Below are 23,432 nucleotides of genomic sequence, written 5' to 3'. Positions count from 1 at the left end.
AAAATAACTGAGATATTACACTTTTTTGTTTTTAATCAAATTGGCTTTGTCTCAGGTTTTGACATCAGCTGTCAAATATGACGTTTATTTATTTCTTGTTTATATGACAACAATGGAATGCTGAAAATTACTGCGTTTTTCACTTTTGGGTAAAAGTTTCAGCTTTTTTTCACTATTTTATTTTAAATTATTTTCTACCATTAATTTCAAAATTAGTTTAGTCGTTAGTTACTTTAATTTGTATGAAAATCGAGGTGAAAATACTTAAAAACTAATTTGTTATTGGGTCTATATCTGTTACTCATTGCAAATTAACTTCATATTACAGTTATTTGTAGAAATAACTATAACCATACTTACATCGTAGTAAATGTTTAAAAATAGGCATTTTGTAAAGTTATATTCGATTATAAGTTCCATTTAAGAAAGTTATGTCAATTATTGGGAAAACGGAAGGAAGCAGCGAAAAACTAAGCACGCCACTGGAATCACATCGAAAAGGGCCTTAAAAATGTGTTTCACTTCGATATTTTCATAAACAAAAAAGTTGTAAAGAGTTTTCAAAACTGGCAAAATTTGAAAAACGCCGCAAACTGACCAGATTTCAAAAATACGGTTTCTGCCATTAATCTTTTTTCAAAAATCGAGCTTTAGACATGTATACTAGTTTTTTTCTATCTAGTCGGGAAATGGGGTTTTCCTGTCAAAACACACTAAATCCGGACACCCTGTATATAACGTTAAGAAAGTTTGTTTTTTGTGTTTGTAACATACAATTTACCAAATTAGTTTACAAATATAGAAAGTATAAGTTTGTTGCAGTTAAGTAAGAAAGTCAGTGTGTAATCCCATAAGTGCGTAAAATGCTTTAGACCACGTGTGACGTACCTACTATACTTTACCTACGACCAATTGTAAAGTCCTGCTTTAGCAACTTTCACAATCTAATTGTTAGTGTTTTTCTTAAAATAATGATTTATGATGATATTACAGTTATTAAGAACAAATGGACTTAGGCAGGTGTTGCATTATTGCTATTATACACCTCAGTTATTAGTATTAGACGTAGTATTGTTAGCAGCATTACTTGATGTGTTGTTTAGTGCAGATGATATTCTTAGACGAACCGGTATTTATTTAAAACTGTATAAACAAAGCACTACGCGATGATCTCCATCTAATATACTTTGATAAAGCAAGACATGAAAAGGAAATCAATTTTCTCCACATTAAAACAGTTAGTTTATGGCTGATCGTAAAACTGTGTGCTTAAAGAGTGCAGTTATAAAAAAAGAGGGTTATTACGTAACGGAAAACTATGTGTAATTAGCTATTTACACTGAGGTAGTAGGTAAAAGACATTTTAGTATAGTTAGTACATTATGAAGAAAAAATCGATAAAACCTCACAAACGCCAATAGATTATCAAATTTGTTTTTTCTTACCTTTCAGTATTTTGTTGTTGAATCTCTTAAAAATTAGAAATATGAGCCAAAATGGTCAATGTTGACCATGTTGACCATTTTGTTCAACTAGGTCAATGGTTTTTTAATAATCCACACTATGAGTATCAGTGCCTAGAAAAACTACTGTCTGTATTATTGGGGATCTGCTGGAATAAATTCTTTTGGGAGAGTCATTTTAATTTAGATGCTTCCTGTGCTGCTCGTTGCTACAATAGATCTTTGCTAAAGCTTTTTAGAATTTTCCAGTTTGAGCTTTAGTTTACCAAGCTCACGTAGCACAATTATTTACCAAACATATACCAGGCATGTTGTGTCATAATTGGGTATACAAATATGTAAAAATGATACATGACCATCATCATCAACCAATGATAGGAAGAGAGGACGGTGACAGTTTCAATAGTCCAGGCAATAGTAAAGTGTCTTTTGTTTTCAGTTATCTTATCGAATAAATTAGTAAAAAAATAAAAACTAATTTCCAAAATTTCAGTTTTTTAGATTTCTCCGGAAGTATTAAAAAATTTTGAATTTTTAAAGCTGCATTTGAATCAACCTCTAATTGCTCAATTTTGTCCCAATTTAAACTTTCTTGTATCTCTTGAAATAACCGAGATCCCCATGGTAAGACTCGTAAAACGGACACCCTGTATATCTTTAAAAATATTATGATTTCTGTGCTATAAGAACAAGCAAACTTGGAAGCAAACTTTCCAACATTGCTAAAAAATTATATACCTATTTATCTTTCCGTGTTTAGTTTCATCTTCAAAATCTTCAATAGTCAGGTCAGTTTTAGAAGATAATTCCACTTTTTTCACATCATTGACTTCTCATTTGTCCCCAAATTTGTTTTAAAATCTTCCAGTTTACTCAGCAACTTTCTTAAACTTCTTTTCTTGTATTGAGTAGCTCCTGCAAGATCCTGCTGCTTCAAGTGCCTTCAGGATTTGTAGATAGTCAGTGGATGAAAAAGTGATTCAAGACTGGGTCTAACCTAACCTAACTAAAATAAAAATACTCACTTTTCTGTCAGGATAATTTGTCACGTTCAATGTCAACATTTCAGTTAGAGTTAAAAATAAAATTTGACAAATTATTATAATAATTTGCTAAGATGCAAAAAATGGGTGAGTTGTGTGAGTAAACTAGTGCACACTGAGTTGGTTCAAGTCTTTCCGGGCACCAGTCGTAAATCCCCCTTAAAGATCGCAATAAATAACCTTTAAATTCAATTTAGCTACGGATCGTAACAAATGAAATAAATTTTCTGGAATACAATACATAATCTATAATTCATATGTGGTCCCCCTTTTCATTCGCGGTAAAAAGCGGCTCATCGGCCGCCATAGACTTGTTACCGCAGGATTTATACCTTTCTTCGGACCGATTGTGCATAAAAGGCAGATAAAACGTCTTGATTTTTGTCCTGCTACGTCCACAAACCTCACTGGAAAATTAAGAAAGACATGATAACTGCCGCCTATATACAATGCTCCATTTTTTCGCCTTCCAGCATATTTTATCCGATTAAGGATTCCGAATTTCCAATCGTGGATACGCGGTTTGTGTAATTTATTTTTATTTCTTTCGGATCGATCGGGACGTATTTATGATATCGCTAGATCTCCGCATCGATTGCCGATATGATCTGGCCAGATGGAAGCCGATATTCTTTCGAGAATGTCATTAAAGATGATGCTCACTGTATAAAGTGGAATTTATTGACCCGCCCTGAAATGCCTTTACTACTGTGGGCTGATTTATTTCACTCGTTTAATTTTAGTACTCCCTCTTATGGTGACGAGATAATGCCCAATCTGATGTATATTGTTAATTCTTATTTAATATGTAGGACAACTTTTTCAACTTTACTACCGGTTTTAATCAATTTATTACATTTTACAGAAGAAAACTTTTATTGCAGTGTTTTTACAACACAAATAAAACAATTTTATTGTTAATGGATGTCGACCTAATTTTAATATTTATTTATCTTATATTAAGGAAAGCTGTATTATCCTCCACAAGATTGCAAAAAAGTGTTTTTTTCGTTAAAGGTCTCCTTACGGAGTTACAAGGCAAAAAGTAATAGGGTGCTTTTTTTGATCTAATTTCATTTCGACTAAGCGTAGCTCCGTTATTTGAAGAGCTACAAAGAAGTGTAAATAAATAAAGTTATAGAAAATTTTAACATCTACAAGATTGTATTAAGGTATTTTTGCTCATAAGGGCCTTCTTAAAGAGTTACATAGCCAAATGTGACAGAGTGTACAAAACTGCTTTTCTTGAACTAATTACGTTTCGACTGAGCGTAGCTCCATTATTTGAGGGGCTACATAAAAGTGTAAATAAGGCAAACATGACGGAAAAATTTCACTTGACTTTGAAAAAGTTGGTTAAAATTGAAAAAAGCAACTGAATGGCGGAAAAGTCACGTGACCTTAGAAAATGTCATGTGACCTTGACAGGACTGTTAAAATGATGGTGAAATCTCAAGTAATATTGATTAGAATTAAAAATGTTGACAAAACGGCGATCACCTAAGAAAAACCAAAAAGTATCACGTGACCTTGAAAGTACTGTGAAAATTACCGAAAAATGTCACGTGATTTTGAAAAACTGTCAAAAAGGCGGCAAAGTGTCGGGTGACGCTTTCTGTCAATTTGACAGTATTTTCATTTTCAACCAGTTTTTTATAGATTACCTGTCATTTTTCTGCTATTTTGACAGTTCTGCAAACTCACCTGACGATTTTCCGCCAAAGTCACGTCACACTTTCTGTCATTTTGGCAGAATATTAAGAGATCACGTCAATAGATCAAATTATAAGATCACGTGACACTTGTTTTAATATATAATTTTCACTTATATGTAACTAGTATTTTTAAAAATTACCTGATATTTTTCCGCCATTTTGAGCGTTGTAATTTATTTTAAGCAAAAGAATCTATACAGGGTGCTTTAGTTATATGGAGGCAAAGTTGCGCATTTTATTGCTAAATAATTTGGTAAAAAAAAACAAAAAGTGGCTCATTATTAATGTCGTGATCTGTAGCTACTAAAAAACAAAATAAAAAGTCCAGGTCCGTATTTGACAAATTGATGATGATATCTAAAACACGAAACATGGGAGCTAAAAACTAAAACCATTTTCTTGAAGAGCATTAAAAAAGTACCTCCAGAAGATGCCACTGATTTTCCAAAATAATCAATCATAAAGTGGTTAAAAAATACAATAGAAATTTGACTTTTTTGGTTTTTGTCGGATATCTCCGGATGTAATGAACATCAATCAACAATCCTCTATAAGAGCACTTTCCATTTAACTGGGTCCAATTTGGCCCACTCTGTACAAGGAGTGGCGCCCTCTACATTTCACAAAGGAAATGAGAGCAGATTTGAACTTTTCACACCACAAAATCCCTCTTAGCCTAATTTTGTTATAATACACCAATTAATAAAAAAAATATTTCCGAAAAACTAATACAAAATTGAACTTTTAACATTCTGTATCTCCGAAATTATCGGCTTTTGGACTGAGGTAAGTTAGGTTATATCGTCATATTCAAGCCTCGAGAATTCGTGGTAGCATTTTTTCCGCACCTTTTAGGGACACCCTGTATATAATAAATAATAATCACATTATTGAACAGTTGTGAAAAAACTGATATTTTTGAAATCACACCATTTGGAGTCAGGGAGTTTAGAGTTGATTCCCTATAAATAAAAAGTCAGTTTTCACGTTTTAGATTAGTTAATATTTAGTATATTGTTGCTTTTATTATTTAAGGTCAAGAGAAGCTGTCTAAACCGTCGATAGTATAGCGTTTTTTCCACTATTAACCATATTTTCGATGGTCCTTTTATTGAAAATTTAAAAATTTAGGAACAAAACAAAAACATGAAGAGACAACCTAATTTATCTGTCTCTGTCAAGTATATTTCATATCTCATGTTATGTCTTAATAGACATTGACATTATTATTTACCTAGGTCAATAATATTTCCTTTTATGTTGTGTTTGAACTAGAGATTAGACTCTATTTTTGATCTAGGTCAACAATGACCATTAAGGTAGAGGAAACTAATTTCTCAAGTTACTAATCGGTCAGTAATGATGTTTATCATGTTAGTAGTGGAAAAAAAACTTTATTGAGTTTTTATTACAGTTCTTTTTTACTTTTTGGTTTTATAGTAATTAATTCATCTAAATTACCAGAGAAACATTCGTTTACCAGAGAGGTTGTATAAAAACCTAATATTTGCTTACAATTGTACTATCTAAACAAAAATTGACTAAATCGCGTTTATACAGGTTTCTGCTATAATTGTGGTAATCATATTAATCGATTACTCTAAGAAAATCCGACTAGTACTTGGTTGTGGTTCTGGTAAATTCAATAGCTGTGCAGTAAATAATATTGTGCAATACGTAGTTCCACTATATTTTCTCTATACACTTGATGGGGTTTATAACATTAAACTCCTATTTTAGTACCCTCTCATTTACATCAAGCGTTAATGAGCATCATCGATTAATAATCCCCAAAATTAATATGTTTTTTCGTCAACGCAACGATTAAAACATAAAAGGGAAAAACTCGTTTTGGAAAGCACCCCTAATGAAAATTTCCAGAGCGGCTGCTTTACAATCGCTTGTCGAATTTTCGCACATTATTAATAACAAAGTTATGAATTGTCCCCCGGTCTTATCTTGTCTCTTAGTGGAACATTTGTAATTCCCCAACAGAGCAATTGCGGACTACACAGACTTAGGGGTAAAATAGTGAGCTTAATAATTCACATTGTAATTCAGTTTATCTTGCGTGTATATAGCGAAACGTGCCCTAGAGTAGGTCGTAAACTTTCCTGGGGTGCGAATTCTAGTATAGTAATAATCGCTCCACCAAAATGTAGAGAAAACTTTAATGGATTGTTTAGGGGCTGATGTTGATGGATACGGCTTTGTGTGATTGCATAGAGTTGTTCCGTTTTTGCAATTAAATTGAGCACCAGTCTGGATTTAGGAGTCTGGGGTTGACTCAATCGGATAAAGAGCGCCAGGTTTAGTTTTCTTTCCGCTGCAAATCCGGTCTTATTACGGTTTTATTTGTACACGGCAGCCCGCAATATGGGGTAGTTTCAGTCGTTTTACCAATGTTATTTGACTTTTTTGATTATGTTACGTTTCTAATATGAGGTTAGTTGTTTAGTTCATTTTTTTGACTGTCTTTAATACACTGCGCCGCAAGTTTAATGCATAACATTTCCTTAGTTGACTGTGGACATTTTCTCTCAGTAGTTTTAATAATTTCATTACTAAATTGTAGCTCTATTCTTTAACAAAATTATAGTTTATAAAAGAAGCTTAATTTGCATTAAGCTCTTAGCTCGGCTCTTAGGCATACAATCGTAATCATGTCATTCCATACAAAGTAATTATGAGCAAAACTCATTTTCAGTATATTACGTTGTTGTTTGTAACTAGTGCTGTAAGAAATATTTTACGCACGAAACCGCGTATCAGCGGCGTGGCGTGTCTGTAATTGAGTGTAATTGCATGGATGCATAAAATGTCTTAGAGCACGTGTGACATACTGTATGTACAGGGTATCTCCAATTCTATGGTTTTAGGGGGTATTTCCAAAAGTAGCAAATTCGGTTTTTGCGTACCTGTGCTCAATTTTTCAGAAGGAACGTTGGAGCTGTCATACCTTCCACAGCTGCCTCCATTTCTTTATCACTACCGAAGCAGAAAAGCTACAAATGGCTTTCCACAGAAAAATGAACATAGAATCCAAATATTTATCCGCTTTTTTCTGGAGCACATCGTTTTTAAGATGTGAACCAAATATACTTTTTTTTTAAATCACCCTATATATTTATGCAAATTTGGAATAACCTAACAATTACCTTTTTAAAAATATGTAGGTAACACTATATGGAGTTAAATTGAAAAACAACGTTCTTCATTTACACTTTTTTGATTACAGTTTTCAAAGAATCAAGTTACTCTTGATTGAACTTGTTTAGGGTCTTTTAATAGCTCTTTTTGGTATAAGTGTTAAAAGTGCTATTTTAAGGCACGCATGTGAAATTTTCTGCAAGAACTCGCTTTGTTCATCATGCAATTCGATTGAATGCCTTAAAACACTTCTAACACGAATACCATACAATATTTTTTCTATTACTTATGCAAGTGTATGCACAATTTTTTACAGAAGCCGTTCAATGTAGTTGATGGAGAACAAGAGCTTTACGTTTGACTTATCGACTATGTTTTTAGCTACTTACTCTGACGGTCGTATGTAAAATAGGAAATTGGTTATGCATGCACAAGGTGAAGCACGTGTGTAACTGAGGGAATCTAAAAAAATGGTACAGTTGTTTAAAATAGTGCAAATAAGTTTTTCAACTGTTTATTAACACAGTTTGTTGCAACAACTAAGTTTTAATAATTTTTTCCCCTCTTAGAGTGAGAACAATGATACACAATCTGAGTTAACAATTTGTATTAACAATATAAAATAAAATTATTAAATCGGAGGTAAACAAACTCTAGCAAGGCGGAAATGGCAATGTTCGCCGATAGCAGCTCCTCACCCAGCCTTCCCAAGCCCTAAATCCCCAATCTCTAAAAACTCGTTTGGCACACCGGGAATCATCCTTTATGTCTTCATCAAGAAGTCCTGAAAGATTTCAGTAGAATACTAATAATTGTTGTTTATTTCGTGTACAGGGTGGGCCAAATTGGACGCATATAAATGGGAAGTGCTCTTATTAATAGAGATAGGCGAAAACATGTGTCTGAAGCTCAAATTTGATAGAAAACCTAATGGCGATAACTGTTAGTTAATATCTGTCAGGTGCGTCATTTTTTATTTTTGAAAATACATTTCTACAGTAACTTGTGCGTAAAATCCAGTAGTGTAAATAGTTTTTTTTCTATTAGACACGGTTTTTTTGAACTACGCATCAAAAAATTGTTTTTTTAAATGGAACACCCTGTATATCATTTCATTTTTGAAAAGGCCTTAAAATTACGTTTTTAATGACATATGAGTTGAAATTTCAAATTCTGAAAAACACCCTATATCTGTCAAAAGGGTGACAGATATTAACTAACGGTTTTTGCCATTAGGTTTTCTATCAAATTCTAACTTCTGACATGTTTTCGCCTATCTCTATTAATAAGAGCATTTCCCATTTAAATACGTTCAATTTGGCCCACCCTGTACATGCTATTAGACTTGGATTTGTATATTTGAACAAAGAAAATGCTGAAATAGTTATTTGCCTAACAAGTGAGGAAAGTGATACTTTCTCGTACGCTGACTACAGTCGAGTGCGGGGAAGGCACTTTACGCACGTGATAGGAACATCATTTTTTTCTACAAGCGTTTTCAATGATTGGAAAGAACGACAATTCAAAATAAATGATAAGTGAAAATTGAAAAAGTTCTTTTTAATAATAGTAAATTTAACAATATTGTTCTTTTATACATATTCATACGTATGTACCTCTAAAATATAAAAGCACATTAAAAATATTAAGAACAAAAAAACCACATAATTACAACCTACAAACTTGATTACCATACATGGGTTGCATTACTTCTAATCTACTTCTTACTAATATTAATAATAAATGAACAATTATTACACAGGGTTTGCCAACCAAAACGTTCATTAAAAGTTTATTAGGATTCAATATTAATTCGGAAGTAGATGTCAACTTATGTATTATTGTATATTATTGTATTTTTGAATAGTCAATTTCAAATATTATACAACTCCTAACCAGAATGAGATTGTTGTTCTTATCTTAACTTTTTGAAATCTATCATTTGGTAATATTTTTTATTTTGACAGGTGTCAAAAATGTCAGTAAAAAACTGATACCTGTCAAATATTTCAATATGACCACGCAATAGATCTTAAAAAGTTAAGATAAGAACATGCAAGCCGGTTTGCTCTATCTTATTCAAATTAGAAAGTATGACACCTGTATGATATAGTATGGTATGTATACAACCCTGTATGGAATAACAATTTAAAATATGGTACATAACCTAACATAATTTATTTTTCCCATACTAGTGCGCGAAAATAATTTCTTTCCGCACTAGTGCTTTTTAATGTTTTCATTATTTGTGTTCTCGAAATATAGACTATCCCGCACTAGTGCAAAAACAAATTACTTTACCGCATTAGTGCGGAATGAAATGATTTTCCCGCACAAGGATGGAAAAATTAAATTATGTTAATTTATGTTTCGTGTACTATAAACTTACAAAATGCCAATAATTGTTTATTTATTATTAATATTAGTAAAAAGTAGATTAGAGCTAGTTCATCCCAATATAATAACCCATTTATGGTAATCAAATTAGTAGATTATGATCAAGTATTATTTTTGTACTTAATTATTTTAATGTGCTAATAATTTTAGTGCGTTATATTTTAGTTACATACATATAAATATGTATAAAAGAACAATATTGTTAAATTTTTTAATTTCAATTTTCCATTTATTTTCAATTATTGTTTTTTCCAAGTATTGGAAACGCTCGTAGAACAACTCGTTTGGAGTGCGGTAAAGTATGACTTTCCGCACTTGTTAGGTAAATAACTATTATATTATAACAACAGTGAAAAGATCAACAAACAACAAAACACCATGCTCTGGTATAATGAAAATATCACTTCGGTTATATAATATATTGTTAACAACTGTTTACTCGAGCAGTTACAAATAATTTCAAAAGTTATATTTTACTTTAATTTAGTTTAATTAAACGGTTTTAACGGACGGTTTTAAGTATACAAAAAAAACCGTCAAATTGGGTAGTATACCTATTTAGATTTTTGGTTGAACATCACATGTTGCGCTTCTCCTTAAGATATAAACTGAATACCTTTTTTGTATAATCTGTATACCTATATAATATGTAATTTACCTGCATTAAGTATAAAAAGAATACTGTAGTGATTTGGACGTATGACAAAAGTACATATTCAAAACCTTTCTACTGAATTGTTACGTCATTCCACTTTACTGTCATTGTTGCCATAACTAGTTCATAATAATATTTAATTCAAATGAAAAGAAATTTTTTATTTCATGATTTTTGTACACATTGTTTTTCACTTTTTCATACACCAAATTATACTTTACAGGGTGGAAATGGTAGTGTTCGACCATAACAGCTCCTCACCCAACCTTCCCACGCCCTGAATCCTAAATCTCCTTGCACTTTTTTGGCACATGCCGAATCGTTTCTGATATCTTCGTCAATGAGGTCTGAAACATGCAAAGTTAATGTGAGTTTTATGGGAATAGCAACTAAAATATTAGGTAAATCCCCACTTTACAAAAATGATCTTGATGCGAACGTTTTTTTGCTTTGTAACCATTTTTAGTTGGGCATGCTACTGTTAAGCAAATTACATTGTCATGCAAATGTGGGTTTAAGCTTGACCTCTAATAGTATTGCAAAATAGCAAAATAAGCTTCAAGTTTTTAAAGTCAATAATAGGATCGTATGAAATTAAAAGTGTTTCATAGAACACACTTTCGACATTTAACTTCCACACTTAAAATTGCTTCCTCTATGCTTGGCCAATTACCAAACTGACTGGTTAAATAATAAATTAATCCTGAAAAAAAAAATGGGGAATTCATTACCTTCGCACTTTATGTGACATTTTCCTCCCTTTTTTCCCCACGTACACCACTCCTTGTCGTTTATCTAAAATTAGCGTTATTAGTGTTCAGCTTAGCTGAATCAGCTATCCAGATAATCAAGCTTTCCATAATTATGCCTGATAGTGATTTTGAAACAAGTTTAAATATTTACCTGAAACAATCCCAGTGATTTGCTCCTGTCAGCTTTTTCTGTCAGCTTTGAGGTGTTTTTTCCACTTTCACTTTCAACCAAACATACCCCTAAAAGACAAACTTTATTATAGTAAATGCAGTACCGGATTTAGGGGGCTGCTAGTAGTATTAAAAGCACCAGGCAAATTTTTGAAGGCGGTATAAAACGGAAAAACACAAATATACTATAAATCATCAGGCAACATGCATACGAAAATGCAATAAATCATATAATAGTTATTTACATTACTAGTGCGATATGAGCATTTTTAAAGTCACGTGGTCTACACAGAAATTATTTTTGTAATGATAGATTTTACAGCCACTAGTATTTGATTGTTTTTATTGTATTCTTATGGTGCTTTATCACCCTAGTGCGGTAAAATCAATTATTATTGCTCTAGTGTGGTAAAATCGCTCATTACGTAACTGAAAATGAACTGTGTAATGAGTCATTACCATGCTAGGCGTAGATAAATAAGGCCTTTAGGCCTCTTGAGGATGTAGAAATATTAAAATAGTAGGTACAGAAGAAAAACAAGAAGTGTCACAACTTAACTAAATTACATTAAAAGTGATAACATAATCGTAGTTTTCAGTCAAAATAGTGTTAAAAAAACAGTTGTGCACAACACCAACAGGGTGCACCACTGTTTCTTTTTGCTTTGTAACTGTTCAAATAACAAAGCTGGTGCACCCACTAGCTCACATATCACTTTTTGCCTTGTAACTTCGTAAAGAGGCCTCTAAGTGTCGTAACTACATATTTTCAATCATCAAATTTAATTTTAAAGGTCACGTTACTCTTTTTTAACGTCAAAACGGATCCTGAAAATGTCAAAATATTATTTGAAGGGTCACATCTTAGTTTTTTAGTTTAAACTGAGACATTTCTAGTCACTTCACTCTTTTTACAGTGAAAATAGCCACGTAACAATTTTCAATAATCAAATTTATATTTAATTATTTTATATGTATATTTAAGTTCATGTTCCACTTTTTTAACATCAAAACGGAATCCTGAAAGTCACGTGACCGCTTTTTAATTTTTAACTTATACACTATGACATTTTTAAGGTCAAAATGTCATTCTTAACGTCACGTGACAGTTATTGCGTTAAGTCTCTTTTTGAGGTGCAATGGTCAAGTTTAAATATTATCCTTACGAAAATTAGACTGAGTGGTTATTTAAAGAAAACACAATAGCTTTGTTCGGGTTTTTGATTCTGAACTGTTTCGAATACGGGTTTGGACCATTTGCACAATAATTTGTATATTGTGCTGTAAATTAGTACACAGCAAAACTTATCCCATCCATGCAGACGGACCAAATCAGTTAGAGAACAGTTCCTGGGCGGTTCAGAATTATGAATCCAAATAAAGCTTCCCATACACAGTAGGTCTGTTTAGAGAGACGATATCTGACTGGTTTCCAACTCAGAAAATGTCAAGTTTTATTGGTTGAATGCTCATGTGACTATGACGTTTTCTGATTTAGGGCCAATGGATGTATCTATTTTTCTGATTACTAGTTAGAGATTCTCTCTGCAAACAGACCTTATAATATTAACAAAGTATACAATAATTAAAGCTTTAGTAAACTGCAACTGAGTAATTGGTAATGTCTGTAATAACGCTGCAAATGATAGCACAGCACATCTCTGGTTTATCAAATTTTGTAACTACTGTCAATTTGTGACTTTATTAACAGAATAGTAGTACTTAAGAGACATGGGAGGCAATCAAAAAAACAGTGCTATATTATTATATTTAGCATCTTCTGGAAACAAATTTTTGGATTGTTTGTTCACAGTTTTTCAAAAAAGCACTAATGTTCAGTCATATAATGTCGCAGCTTCATCTGTCATTCAAGTTTTATGGGTTTCCAAGTTTTGAACTTTTTAATGTAAAATGTGTATACGCCTCGTTGAAATCAGTGGTAATAAACTGTATGGTGCGGACCAAATACAAAAAGTTCGTTAAATGGTAAATATTTTAAATTTAAAACCTTAAAAGCAGACTTTTCCTTATAAAGTAATTAACTTGGAGAAAGAAAAACACAAACTCCTTTCAGCTGGTGGTCTAAAATATGAAATTATGCAATAAATAATGTAACAGGTGCGATGATGTGGGTAGAATATGGATAGAATTAACAAAGAAAACTTGAAAAAATGGACAGATATGTCTTTTTTGGTTTAGCGAGCTATTTAGTTGATTTTACCCCTTTTACAGGTCTTATACACAAAGATTTTTGGGGAAAGACAGAATTTCTACACACATAATATACATAAAGCAGACAATAGTTTTATAAAAATATGTTTACTAGAACCACATAAACGTAATGGTACTTTTAAAAATATACGATATACTTGTCGATATCTTATTGTTATTTCCAACACCAGTATTATGAAATATTTATTTGGGTATGTCTATTTATGGCTTGTACTTTATTGTTGCTACCGTAATAACGTTTACTAGGTTCTGTCTTGTTTTGACTGATTTAACGCATTACATTTTAGGCCCCTGTATCTCTGCCCGATGCGGTTGTCTAAACAATTTAGTGTAAAATCCATAGAAATAATGTAAACTACCAGTACCATGTCGACCAAACACTAATAATTTTTTGTCGAAATTGTACTTGTCTGCTTTTGAATGAACGCTCCTCATGGGTTCTAGCTAAATTAAAATCACTCAATTAACAAGAATGCACTTCCTAGTAAACTCTTAATTGAGTAATTAAACTTAATGCATAATTCATCGATAAAAAATATATAGCAACAAGCAGTGTGTTATTATTGTTATTAATTTTATCAGCACGATTAAAAGGAATGTGAATTGCTTATTTTAAGCGCTCATTAATTCCGGGTATTTCCACGACCATATAACTTGCATTACCAAACATATACAGCTTGACCTCAAGAGGGCAACAAAACGCGAAAAAAAATGTGGAAGGGCAAGAGGGGGCAACAAGTAACGCAATTATCAAACACCTGAACCCTTACGGGACGACTTTTAAAAAGTGAACTTACAATTCCCGACATAACTTCGCTCAAATGTATTATTCAACAGTTCCTTTGTGAGGCCGCATTTGGTGAACACTTTGGCGTCCGCGTCGTGTACGGATAGCAGGACGAGCACGAACCAAGCAAAAAACCAAACTTTCTTCATGTCCTTTTGGGGGTCCTAATTAAATGACGAGTTTGAGAAGTTCGGGGCTAGTTAACCGTCGGTTAGTGAACTCCACCAATTTTCTTCCTGTGAATTCTCGATGAAGACCGGATCGCTGAAAATGGAAGTGGTTTTGGTGGTACCAGTGTTGTTTGATTTATGTGTGGTATAGTGATGGGGGATTTAATTTTAATTAATAAAGGAACTCTGAAAGCGGGATGAAAATTATTGATAATGCAGTTGTGGAAGTTTTAATGCTGCTTAAAAAGGATAATAAGTTTGCCAGTTTTGCGAATATTTCCTCAAAACTTGTTACAAGAAATCTCTTTAACTAAATGCAAATTTCTTACCTTTCCAATCCGAACTTTGGATTGATTCTATTAAGCACTTAACTGCGGAGTAGCTGATTTAAGTTTTAAGCCGACGATATTTACTCTCAAACACACCAGCACAACCTAATCCGCTTAGCTACACACACTATAACCTAATCCAATATTATGCAAACGCAATAAAACCCTTGTTTTCGCTTTGAAATAAACAAACAGATATTTAACGACGTGAGATTGATTTAAAATTAATATCGTTTTATAACGGTGTACCACACGTTTGACTGTCAAATGGTATGAGCTTTTTCATATGCGGATGTTACCGCGAACCTTGACTCTTGAATGCTGTAATGTGTGATTGTTTTCGATCATTATACTGATGTATTTTATTTATACAACCATCATATGCGCATAGATTTTCGATTGGTGAACACGCGTCCAGTTTGATGTTTAATGTTTGTTCACTTATCAGTTTCCAAAACTCACATATCAGAAACATGTTCAAAGAAACAAATAAGGCTATTGCTCCATACCGAGGAAGTGCAGAACAGATGAAAATATTCACATATTTTTTGTCGAAACCTAACTAGATATACCAGTCATGTAACATAATGCATATCACCACAGTAGTAATATTAATAGTTTGTATTACAGTGAAGTTATCCAGGATGGTGCTATCACGTAATTTTTAAAATGATCAACCAGCTCCTCTTAGAGATATAATGCAGAAAAACATAAACTCCACAAAAATAATACGATGTACTAGAAATTAATTAACATAACTTTCTAAAGGTAGTTCCTAAATGTAGAAAAGAGTTTTATCAAATTCTGAGAATGATGAATTCCTTGTGCAAGCAATTTTTATGTATCCTTTTAACGAACGGGGTTTTACTAAGAAGCCTAAAATCGTCAGTTTTAGGGCGAAAAATACGAAATAACCCAGTTCTAGACCATTAGAATTGGGGCCACTTACAAGTAATCTGGTGTAGAAAAGAGAAAGCAAGAACCGCCTTCAACCAATAAATGTCACAACCTCAACATAGACATCAAAATCAGACTTCTCCGATATGGGAACATTAACTAACACAACACAAAGAAAACTCAAAGTTTTCGAAATGTGGCTATATAGGAGGATACTGAAAATATCATGACTGGACCGAGTGACCAATCTAGTGATGAAGAGAATGAAAGACTTGGAAGTAATGAACATCATCATGACAAGAAACTTAAGTATCTCGGATGTATTATAGGAAGCAAATATTACCTTTTAAAGCCATTCCCCAAGGGAAAGTTAATGGCAGAAGACTACAGAAGGAGAATATCATGACTTTAAAAATTTAAGAACATGGTTCTCAAAAACCACTACCGATCTATTTAAAGAAGCTGTAAACAAAGTTATCAGGATGATTGCCAATATTCGGAACGAATAGGCACTTACAGATGAAGAAGACATATGGAGCTTGTTTAGTTCAAACCTGAGAGGCATAGCATACTATATGCTTGGTTGGGTTGTTATGAACTGATGGGACGGAACAATGTTTCGTGATGGTGATTGGTGAGATTTTTTAAATGCAATGACATTGTGTCTTTGTTGTGCTACAACAAATGTTGCGCGACGATGTTGCTCTATTCTCCTACCAATGCTCCGTTTGGTCTCTCTTGGGCGCCAAACTAGGATCCTATGTGCCCACTTGTGGTCGTCCTGCCTTGCACATGATCAGCCCATCTCCATTTCAGTTGTGCCTCAAGCCTTAGAACATCTGTCACTTTAGTTCTTCTACGAATTTTCTCGTTGCGGATTCTATCCCTTAGAGTGATTCCTATCATAGCCCTCTCCATTGCTCGTTGGGTGGTTTGCAGTTTATTGGCAAATTTTCGGGTAATTGCCATTGTCTAGTCCATATGTGATAACCGGCATCACGCAGGCATCAAACACTCTCCTTTTCAAATTTATAGGAAATTCACTAGATTTAACTATAAATATTAGTCTGCCCAGGAGAGGCCTATTCTTCTAGTGATTTCAGAAGATTGATTTTCTTTGCCAAGTTGAATTTTGTGGCCTAAGTAAACATATTCCGAGACAACCTTCAGGGGTTGGTCGTTAACGGTCACCTGGATGTCTTCTGTACTCATGATCTTTGTTTTGTTAAAGTTCATTTCAAGTCCAATTTGCAGCGATGCTCGATGAAGCTCCCGAAGCATGTTTTTCAGCTCTTCACCTGTGCTGGCAACGACCACAATATCGTCGGCAAATCGTAAATGGTTTAGACGCACTCCATCGATATTAATCCCGTTCTCTTGCCAGTCAAGCTTTTTGAAGATATCCTCCAGGGCAAGGGTAAAAAGTTTTGGTGAGATGGTGTCTCCTTGCCTTACTCCTCTTTTGATTGGAATACTGTCGGTTTTTAACTCATCATCTATTTTTACATGAATGGAAGCGTTATTATAGATTTGTTTGATGAGGTTTGAGTATCTAGAGTCGATCCTTGCATTGTGTAGGGATTCTAGAATTGCCCAGGTTTCGACAGAGTCAAAAGCCTTTTGGTAGTCGACGAAGGCCAAATGGAGGGTTATATTATATTCTATAGCTTTTTCAATAAAAGTTCGAAGTGTCTGCAGGTGGTCGATAGTACTAAACCCCTTACGAAATCCCACTTGCTCGACCTACTTTTTATTATAACAACATGATAATTTTTTGTGCCTCTAGTTGCTAAGTGTAAAAAAATAACGGATTTGTCTTTGTTTTTAACAAGAAAAGACAGAGAAAATCGCTACCACGCTTACTAAAAGAGTCCACCAAAATAACAACATGTTTGGTTGGTCATCTTTAAAGACCTGCCTCTTCAAAAATGTTTTTACCGAAACTCAACAAAAGATTGTAATTTCTTTGAGACGAGTTACTCATTTGGTTTTTCTTGTTGTGAATTCCGTCTCATAAAAATGGGGAAAAAAATATAATAGTTCTTTTCTAACAATATGGTAGTTATTTGCGCAACTAGGGAGGAAAAAGCAACTTTCGCTCCCGCGAACAATTCCGACGCCAAGCGAAGGGTTTCAAAGTACAAGGGTGCGAAAAGCAGTTTACTCCAGAGTTGCGCATCTAATTTTTTCTACGACCAATGTTTTATGAAAAAAAGCAGCAGTTAAATACTATATTAATACCTAGCTGAACGCTGGAAAAGAAGGAGTTGTTGTACCAAAGATATGTTTGTCAATTTGTCAAGAAAGTGACAAACTGTCTTCAGACAGTGTCTTAGAGAAGAAAGGTCATCATTTTGAAAACTTCAGATCTTTGAGTCATGTTAGCCTAACCTAACATACCCACTAACATAATTTATCTAATTTGAAAAAAAATGGCAGATTTTAATAAACTTCCAAAATATAAATTCTGATTGGTTTGCTCCTTGGCACACATAAATATTGAATTCGATTGGTTCAAGTCAACCAATCATAAAGAAGTACCAATTAGAACATGAGACTTTTGGAAAATGTTTTTGTTGCGAATGTTACGGTAAACACGTATATTCATTTTCATCCTCCAATATCTCAGAAACGGAAAGAAATACACCTGTGACGAGTTGTTAGCGAAACACCAGTAACAAACCACTTTAACATTCCCAAACCAATAAATCTATCGACTTCAAAAAATTCAAACTCTAATGATTGACTATACAGGGTGTTCCGAAACTAAAGAATTAGTAGATTTCGCCAAAACAAACGTTTTTTTGTTTATAAACCCATAGGGGTATTTTAGGCGTACGTTTCCGTACTAAAAGTGTCACAAAATAAAAATGTGTTAAAAACTCGGATTTTTTAAAAAACTTTTAACATTATTCCTTACTTGTAAAGGAACATCTTAACCAAAACTATCAGGAAAGAGTGATTGTGATATTGACGCAGGAGCGCACCAAATGCATGACCTCCACTTTTACCAACCCTGAACAAATAGAGCACATTGCGCACAGACTTGTAGAATGTGACAGGAACCCGTCATTGTCAGCTACTTCTATCACATTCTATCAACACTTCTCTTGAGAATTCCGTTCCCTGCTTTCAAGAATAGGCCCCAAGAGTGGATGCAAAAGGGCTTCTGAAAGAAGAAGAAGAACAAATGTGACTTTTTTCGCGGCTCACATGAAAACTTTTGTGTACACCACTCCTGTTGAAACAGAGGAAGAGTTAGTAGGAAAGATTGTTGGGGCTGCTGATTGTTCACTATGTTTCATATAAAGTATTTTAAAGTAAGTATAAGTATATTAATAAATTTGTGTTTTTATGACGTTTACTTACATATTTTTATTTTTATCTTGTAACACTTGTAGTATGGAAATAAGGCGCATTTGCCTATGGGTTTATAAGCAAATATACGTTTGTTTTGGCGAAACCTACTAACCTTCCAACTTTGGCACAATAGTTTCGGAAGACCCTGTATTAACATTTCTGTGCCTGTGACCCCTCAACTAGACTAGAAATTTCCATATCGGTTTAATAAATTGCCACCATCTGCTAAAGAAGGTGGCGACGGAAGGAAACCTTGAAAAATAGAAAGCAATTGCAACCTTTTGGGCATATCAAACGTTACCGATTTCTGTGAAAATCTCAACATTCAACACACATACGGCTGCTTCCTACTACGTCTAAAAAAACACTATATCTACACTTTAATTACCTCGTGGTTGAGCATGGGCGTTCAAGTACGCCTTAAGCAATAAATCCGATTATAATCAGAGTTAAATCATCCATGTAATAACTTGTTCTCTTGGCGTTAGACCAAATAGCGCCAGATAATATCAAGACATTTTGTTGCTTGTACAGTTTGATAATAATATTCTAATGACGCGTTGATTTAAGATGTAAAAAATAAGAGATAACTGGATTAATTATGGTGTCGGGCAACAGAATATTGCAACATTGAATTATGTTTGTATTATCATTGAGACTCCCATATGTTGCATATTGTATGAGTGAAAACAATCTGCAAGCTTTGACAATATTGTTGTGTTGAAAAGCTCTAATTATTTTGAATTGGTAATGACGATCAGTGATATGCACACTCATTATAGACAGGAGGTTCACACCTTGATGCATGTTTTTTTGTCGTTTTTAAATAATGTACACCCTGTATATATGAATGGGTTTTAGCAACAATACTTCAAGCTCGTCACAACATCAAATATTCATTGTCTCGAGCTTACGTAACCGAACGTTTTTTATAATAAGTTTTTTTTTTTGGACTTGACCTTAACGTGCCATTCAAATTGACCAAAGGCATCATCAGGTCATTTCCCATGCGTCTATATGGAAAATCTTGACCTATACTGTAAAGTTGAGGACTTGATGGTAAACTAGGAGCTTAACGAAGCAGCATATCCTTATATAAACGAGTAAAAAACAATACACCTTCAGCATATCTATTACCGGGTAAAAACTCCAGTCTCATAAACCGGAGATTTCATCTCTGCTGGTTTTAATTTCTCCAACGTGTATGTCCATCTTTGTTTTGATTCGACATTCCGCCGATCTTGCGGCTTGCGTTACCCGGCATTTTCAATTGGATTCCTTTTTTGGGCCTCATATAACTTCTGGTCGCCATCTGCGTATTTATCGATGCATTTTTGCTATCGGTATTGTCGGTACAACAAATGGTACGGTGGGAACTTGACGGTTTCTTGCCGTTCGGCCAATTACACGTTGACTGATCGATAAAGACTTTCGATTTTTTAAATGTTTAAATTGGGTGGGTGATCGATTGGAATAGCAACTAACAGGAAAAACTACTCTAGATGTTATGAACGGATCTGATCTTCAGGCATGATTGGATTGCGAATGTCAATCATTCATTTCCTGAACCTAGTAAGGTAATCATTATGGTTCGACTTGAACATTCTTCAAGCACATTTCACGTCATTATTTATTAACCAAATGTATGGTGTTTGATACTTTTTAGGAGACGCTTTTCCAATCAATATTAAATTTAAGACGTTCAAGATTCCGTTTGCGATTGCAATTCCAAGCAATGATAAAGCTGGTCTTAAAAGTCAAGCATAACATAGACATTCACAAATTCTATAAGCTAACAGCGTTCTTGAAGAAAGCCAATGATGGATTTAGACCGAAGAAATCAAAGGTTCTTGAAAGAGAGGAAGTAGAAAAATTCCTGTCTGAAGCACCCAATGGTGTATATTTAATGATAAAAGTCGCCACAATTTTCGGGATAGCAGGAGCTTGTCGCAGGGAGAAACTCATGAAGCTTATAGCGTCTTGATAGTAACGATTCCAAACACAAAGACCCATGTTATAAGAAAATTTGTAGTGTGTAATTATGAGAATTCTGATACAATGTACACTGACCTCTACAAAAAATACAAATTGTTACGTCCGGACCATACTACACATCGCCGCTTCTTCATAGTTTACAAGGATGGCAAATTTACGAAACAATGCATAGGAGTAAATACCTTTGGCAAAATGCCATGCAAAATAGCTGTATACTTGGACCTTCAGGATCCTGAAATGTACACCGGCCATTGTTTTCGTAGATCTTCAGCTACAATGCTGGCTAATCTGGATGCAATATCATCAACATTAAGAAACACGGTGAGTGGAACTCGAGCTGAGTTGCAGAGTCATACATTGAAGATTCCATCGCTAATAAAAAGAAGATTGCAGAAAATATACTCCAAAAACCTACAAGCAGTAAATCCCTATCAATACAGCCAGATGACCAGTCCCACAGTTTGTCCGAGAGCAAACTGAAATGGACTCTGCAGTAAAGGTACAATGTGCTACGCCTGATTGTTTTCTAGTTCATATTTAAATATTCCAAAATATAGATGATACTGCTGCATGTAATGCAAAGATATTGGTCTTTTTTAAATGGAATTTTGGCAAGTTGACCAACTTCTTAATTTAACTTAACTAAACTTGAATGATTTATTGAAAGTTTGATAAGATTCTGATAAATGGTTGAAAATAAAATAGTATACAAACCACGGTGAAAAGTTTAATTTCTGTCAGTGTGTGAGATAAAGTTACCTAATTTCTCTACAGAAATCAAACACTTTCCACCTGAGCATGTACTATTTTTTTCCAAGTGGAACAATTTTTTTGCATTTTTAAAACGATTTGCTTTATCGCTTTATGACTGAAGAGGTTTTTCAATAAAAATTTAGTTTTGTGTATGTATATTTCCTGTGTTGATATAATATTTAGCAACCGTTGTGGACTTTCAATTTCTTCCTTCTTCTTCTTCTTTAAGTGCCATCATATGGCTATTCTCACTTTTGATGATGCAGCTTTAAACAACTCAAACTTTATGGAAATTCAGTTGTATCATTATCTCAAATCCTTTAACTAGGAAATGCGCCATTTTTCTGTTCTTCTTTTCCGCTGTATCTTTCTCTGCATAATATTCTGCAACAAAACATATTTCTCTCCCTTCAACATATGGTTCAGATATTGCAACTTTCTTATTTTAATTGCGTTCAATAATATCTTTTTTTCTCTCAGTCTTTCCAGTACCTACCTCCCCATTTGTTAACATTTCTACCCAACTTATTCTTAAAATCATTGTATATGACTACATCTCAAATGCTTCCAGTCGATCACTTATATTTATCTTTAACGTTCAGGACTCCATCCCATAAAGCACCACCGAGAAAACGTAGCATCTCAATATTCTGACTCTAAGATCTAACACATTTCTCATCCTGTTAAATATGGTTTTGGCGATTTTTTGATACTTCAGTGTACTCATTACTTTCATTGACAGTTGTTTCTAAGTATTTATACTTAATAACTTTCTCTACTAGTTCGTTGGTTCTTAGGTTTTCCTGTAGATTCAACTTCCTAATCTCTTAATTTTAGTTATATATTTGCCAGAATTTGCTAACATAGTAGCTAAAAACAAAATGAAAATCTTTGAAAACTGTCACCAATATACTCTTCAGGATTAGGAAGGATATCGACCGATTTCGGAGGGAATGTGACCAAATTGCTCACTGCATACTCCCTCTTCCTTTAGGAGAAGAACAGCCTGTTATGAATGGTACGTGGTGGTTTAACTCAGGCTTGTATTTACTGTAGTTTAGTAAATATTTTCCATCATTGAGCTGGCTTGGTATTATAAAGCTTCTCTTTTTACGATTTTTTGAGCTAAACCAAGCACAATAAATAAGTAAATAAATATCATCCGCCTTCCAAAAATCTGCTATTTGCTATTTTGAGCTTCCACGCTTTGCTTTCTCAAGTACGCGGTCAGCTGGCTATATCCAAATTCAAAGCACATCGACCATTTCCAACCTTTGGACAGATTTGCAAAATAAGCTCCTTCAAGCCAATTTGGAAATAATATCCCTTCTTGTAGCGTACTGATTTTGACGGTATTAAATTTACAATTTGGGCGATTGATACTACAAATTCAGGAAGATCAATGAGGTTAATGGACGAATTTTGCAATCGGTTTTGGGAGTAAATGCACAAATTCAGGTACTTTATGTTTTAAAATTAATATGTTTGCTTTGTTAGACCTAATACACAATGTTACTCAGAAGTTCGTAAGTATCAAGAACAGTACAAAAATTTTACTGATCA

At 33.7% G+C, this 23,432-nt stretch overlaps 2 protein-coding genes across 6 annotated transcripts in view; one reads left to right on the top strand and one right to left on the bottom strand.

Annotated features, from left to right (window-relative positions):
• Lrt (Leucine-rich tendon-specific protein) overlaps positions 1–23,432 on the top strand; it is a 63,719-nt gene that overhangs the window by 28,946 nt on the left and 11,341 nt on the right. The gene's annotated exons all lie outside the window — the stretch shown is intronic.
• On the bottom strand, positions 7,964–15,196 carry LOC145724470 (lysozyme-like). 4 transcript variants are annotated; one of them, XR_014177008.1, is made up of 6 exons: positions 14,865–15,195; positions 14,376–14,629; positions 11,327–11,415; positions 11,155–11,218; positions 10,323–10,770; positions 7,964–8,155 (listed from the first exon to the last, which is right to left on the bottom strand). XR_014177008.1 is itself a non-coding variant. In XM_081972764.1 (6 exons), coding segments are annotated over exons 2-6 (420 nt in total). In that variant the 5' UTR covers positions 14,515–14,629; positions 14,865–15,195; the 3' UTR covers positions 7,964–8,153. The 4 variants fall into 4 exon arrangements, 3 of the variants coding, with proteins under 3 accessions (XP_081828890.1, XP_081828891.1, XP_081828889.1); XM_081972764.1 differs by having other exon boundaries at positions 10,645–10,770; XM_081972765.1 differs by having other exon boundaries at positions 10,685–10,770.

The sequence above is a fragment of the Ips typographus genome, linkage group LG2 (genome assembly GCF_016097725.1).
Source record: "Ips typographus isolate SLU linkage group LG2, UJ_Ityp_2.0, whole genome shotgun sequence".
In the NCBI taxonomy this organism is placed as follows: domain Eukaryota; kingdom Metazoa; phylum Arthropoda; class Insecta; order Coleoptera; family Curculionidae; genus Ips; species Ips typographus.
Note: the sequence above shows the minus strand (reverse complement) of the source record. Positions and strands in the feature narration are given on the sequence as shown.

Bases quoted from the DNA above. Each gene is read 5' to 3' on its own strand.
- LOC145724470 (XM_081972763.1), bottom strand. From the start codon at position 14,514: ATGAAGAAAGTTTGGTTTTTTGCTTGGTTCGTGCTCGTCCTGCTATCC. The intron at 11,219-11,326 runs GTAAATATTTAA...CGCTAATTTTAG, and splicing joins AATCACTGGGATTGTTTCAG to ATAAACGACAAGGAGTGGTG. The intron at 8,156-11,154 runs GTAATGAATTCC...GAAATCTTTCAG, and splicing joins ATGTCACATAAAGTGCGAAG to GACTTCTTGATGAAGACATA.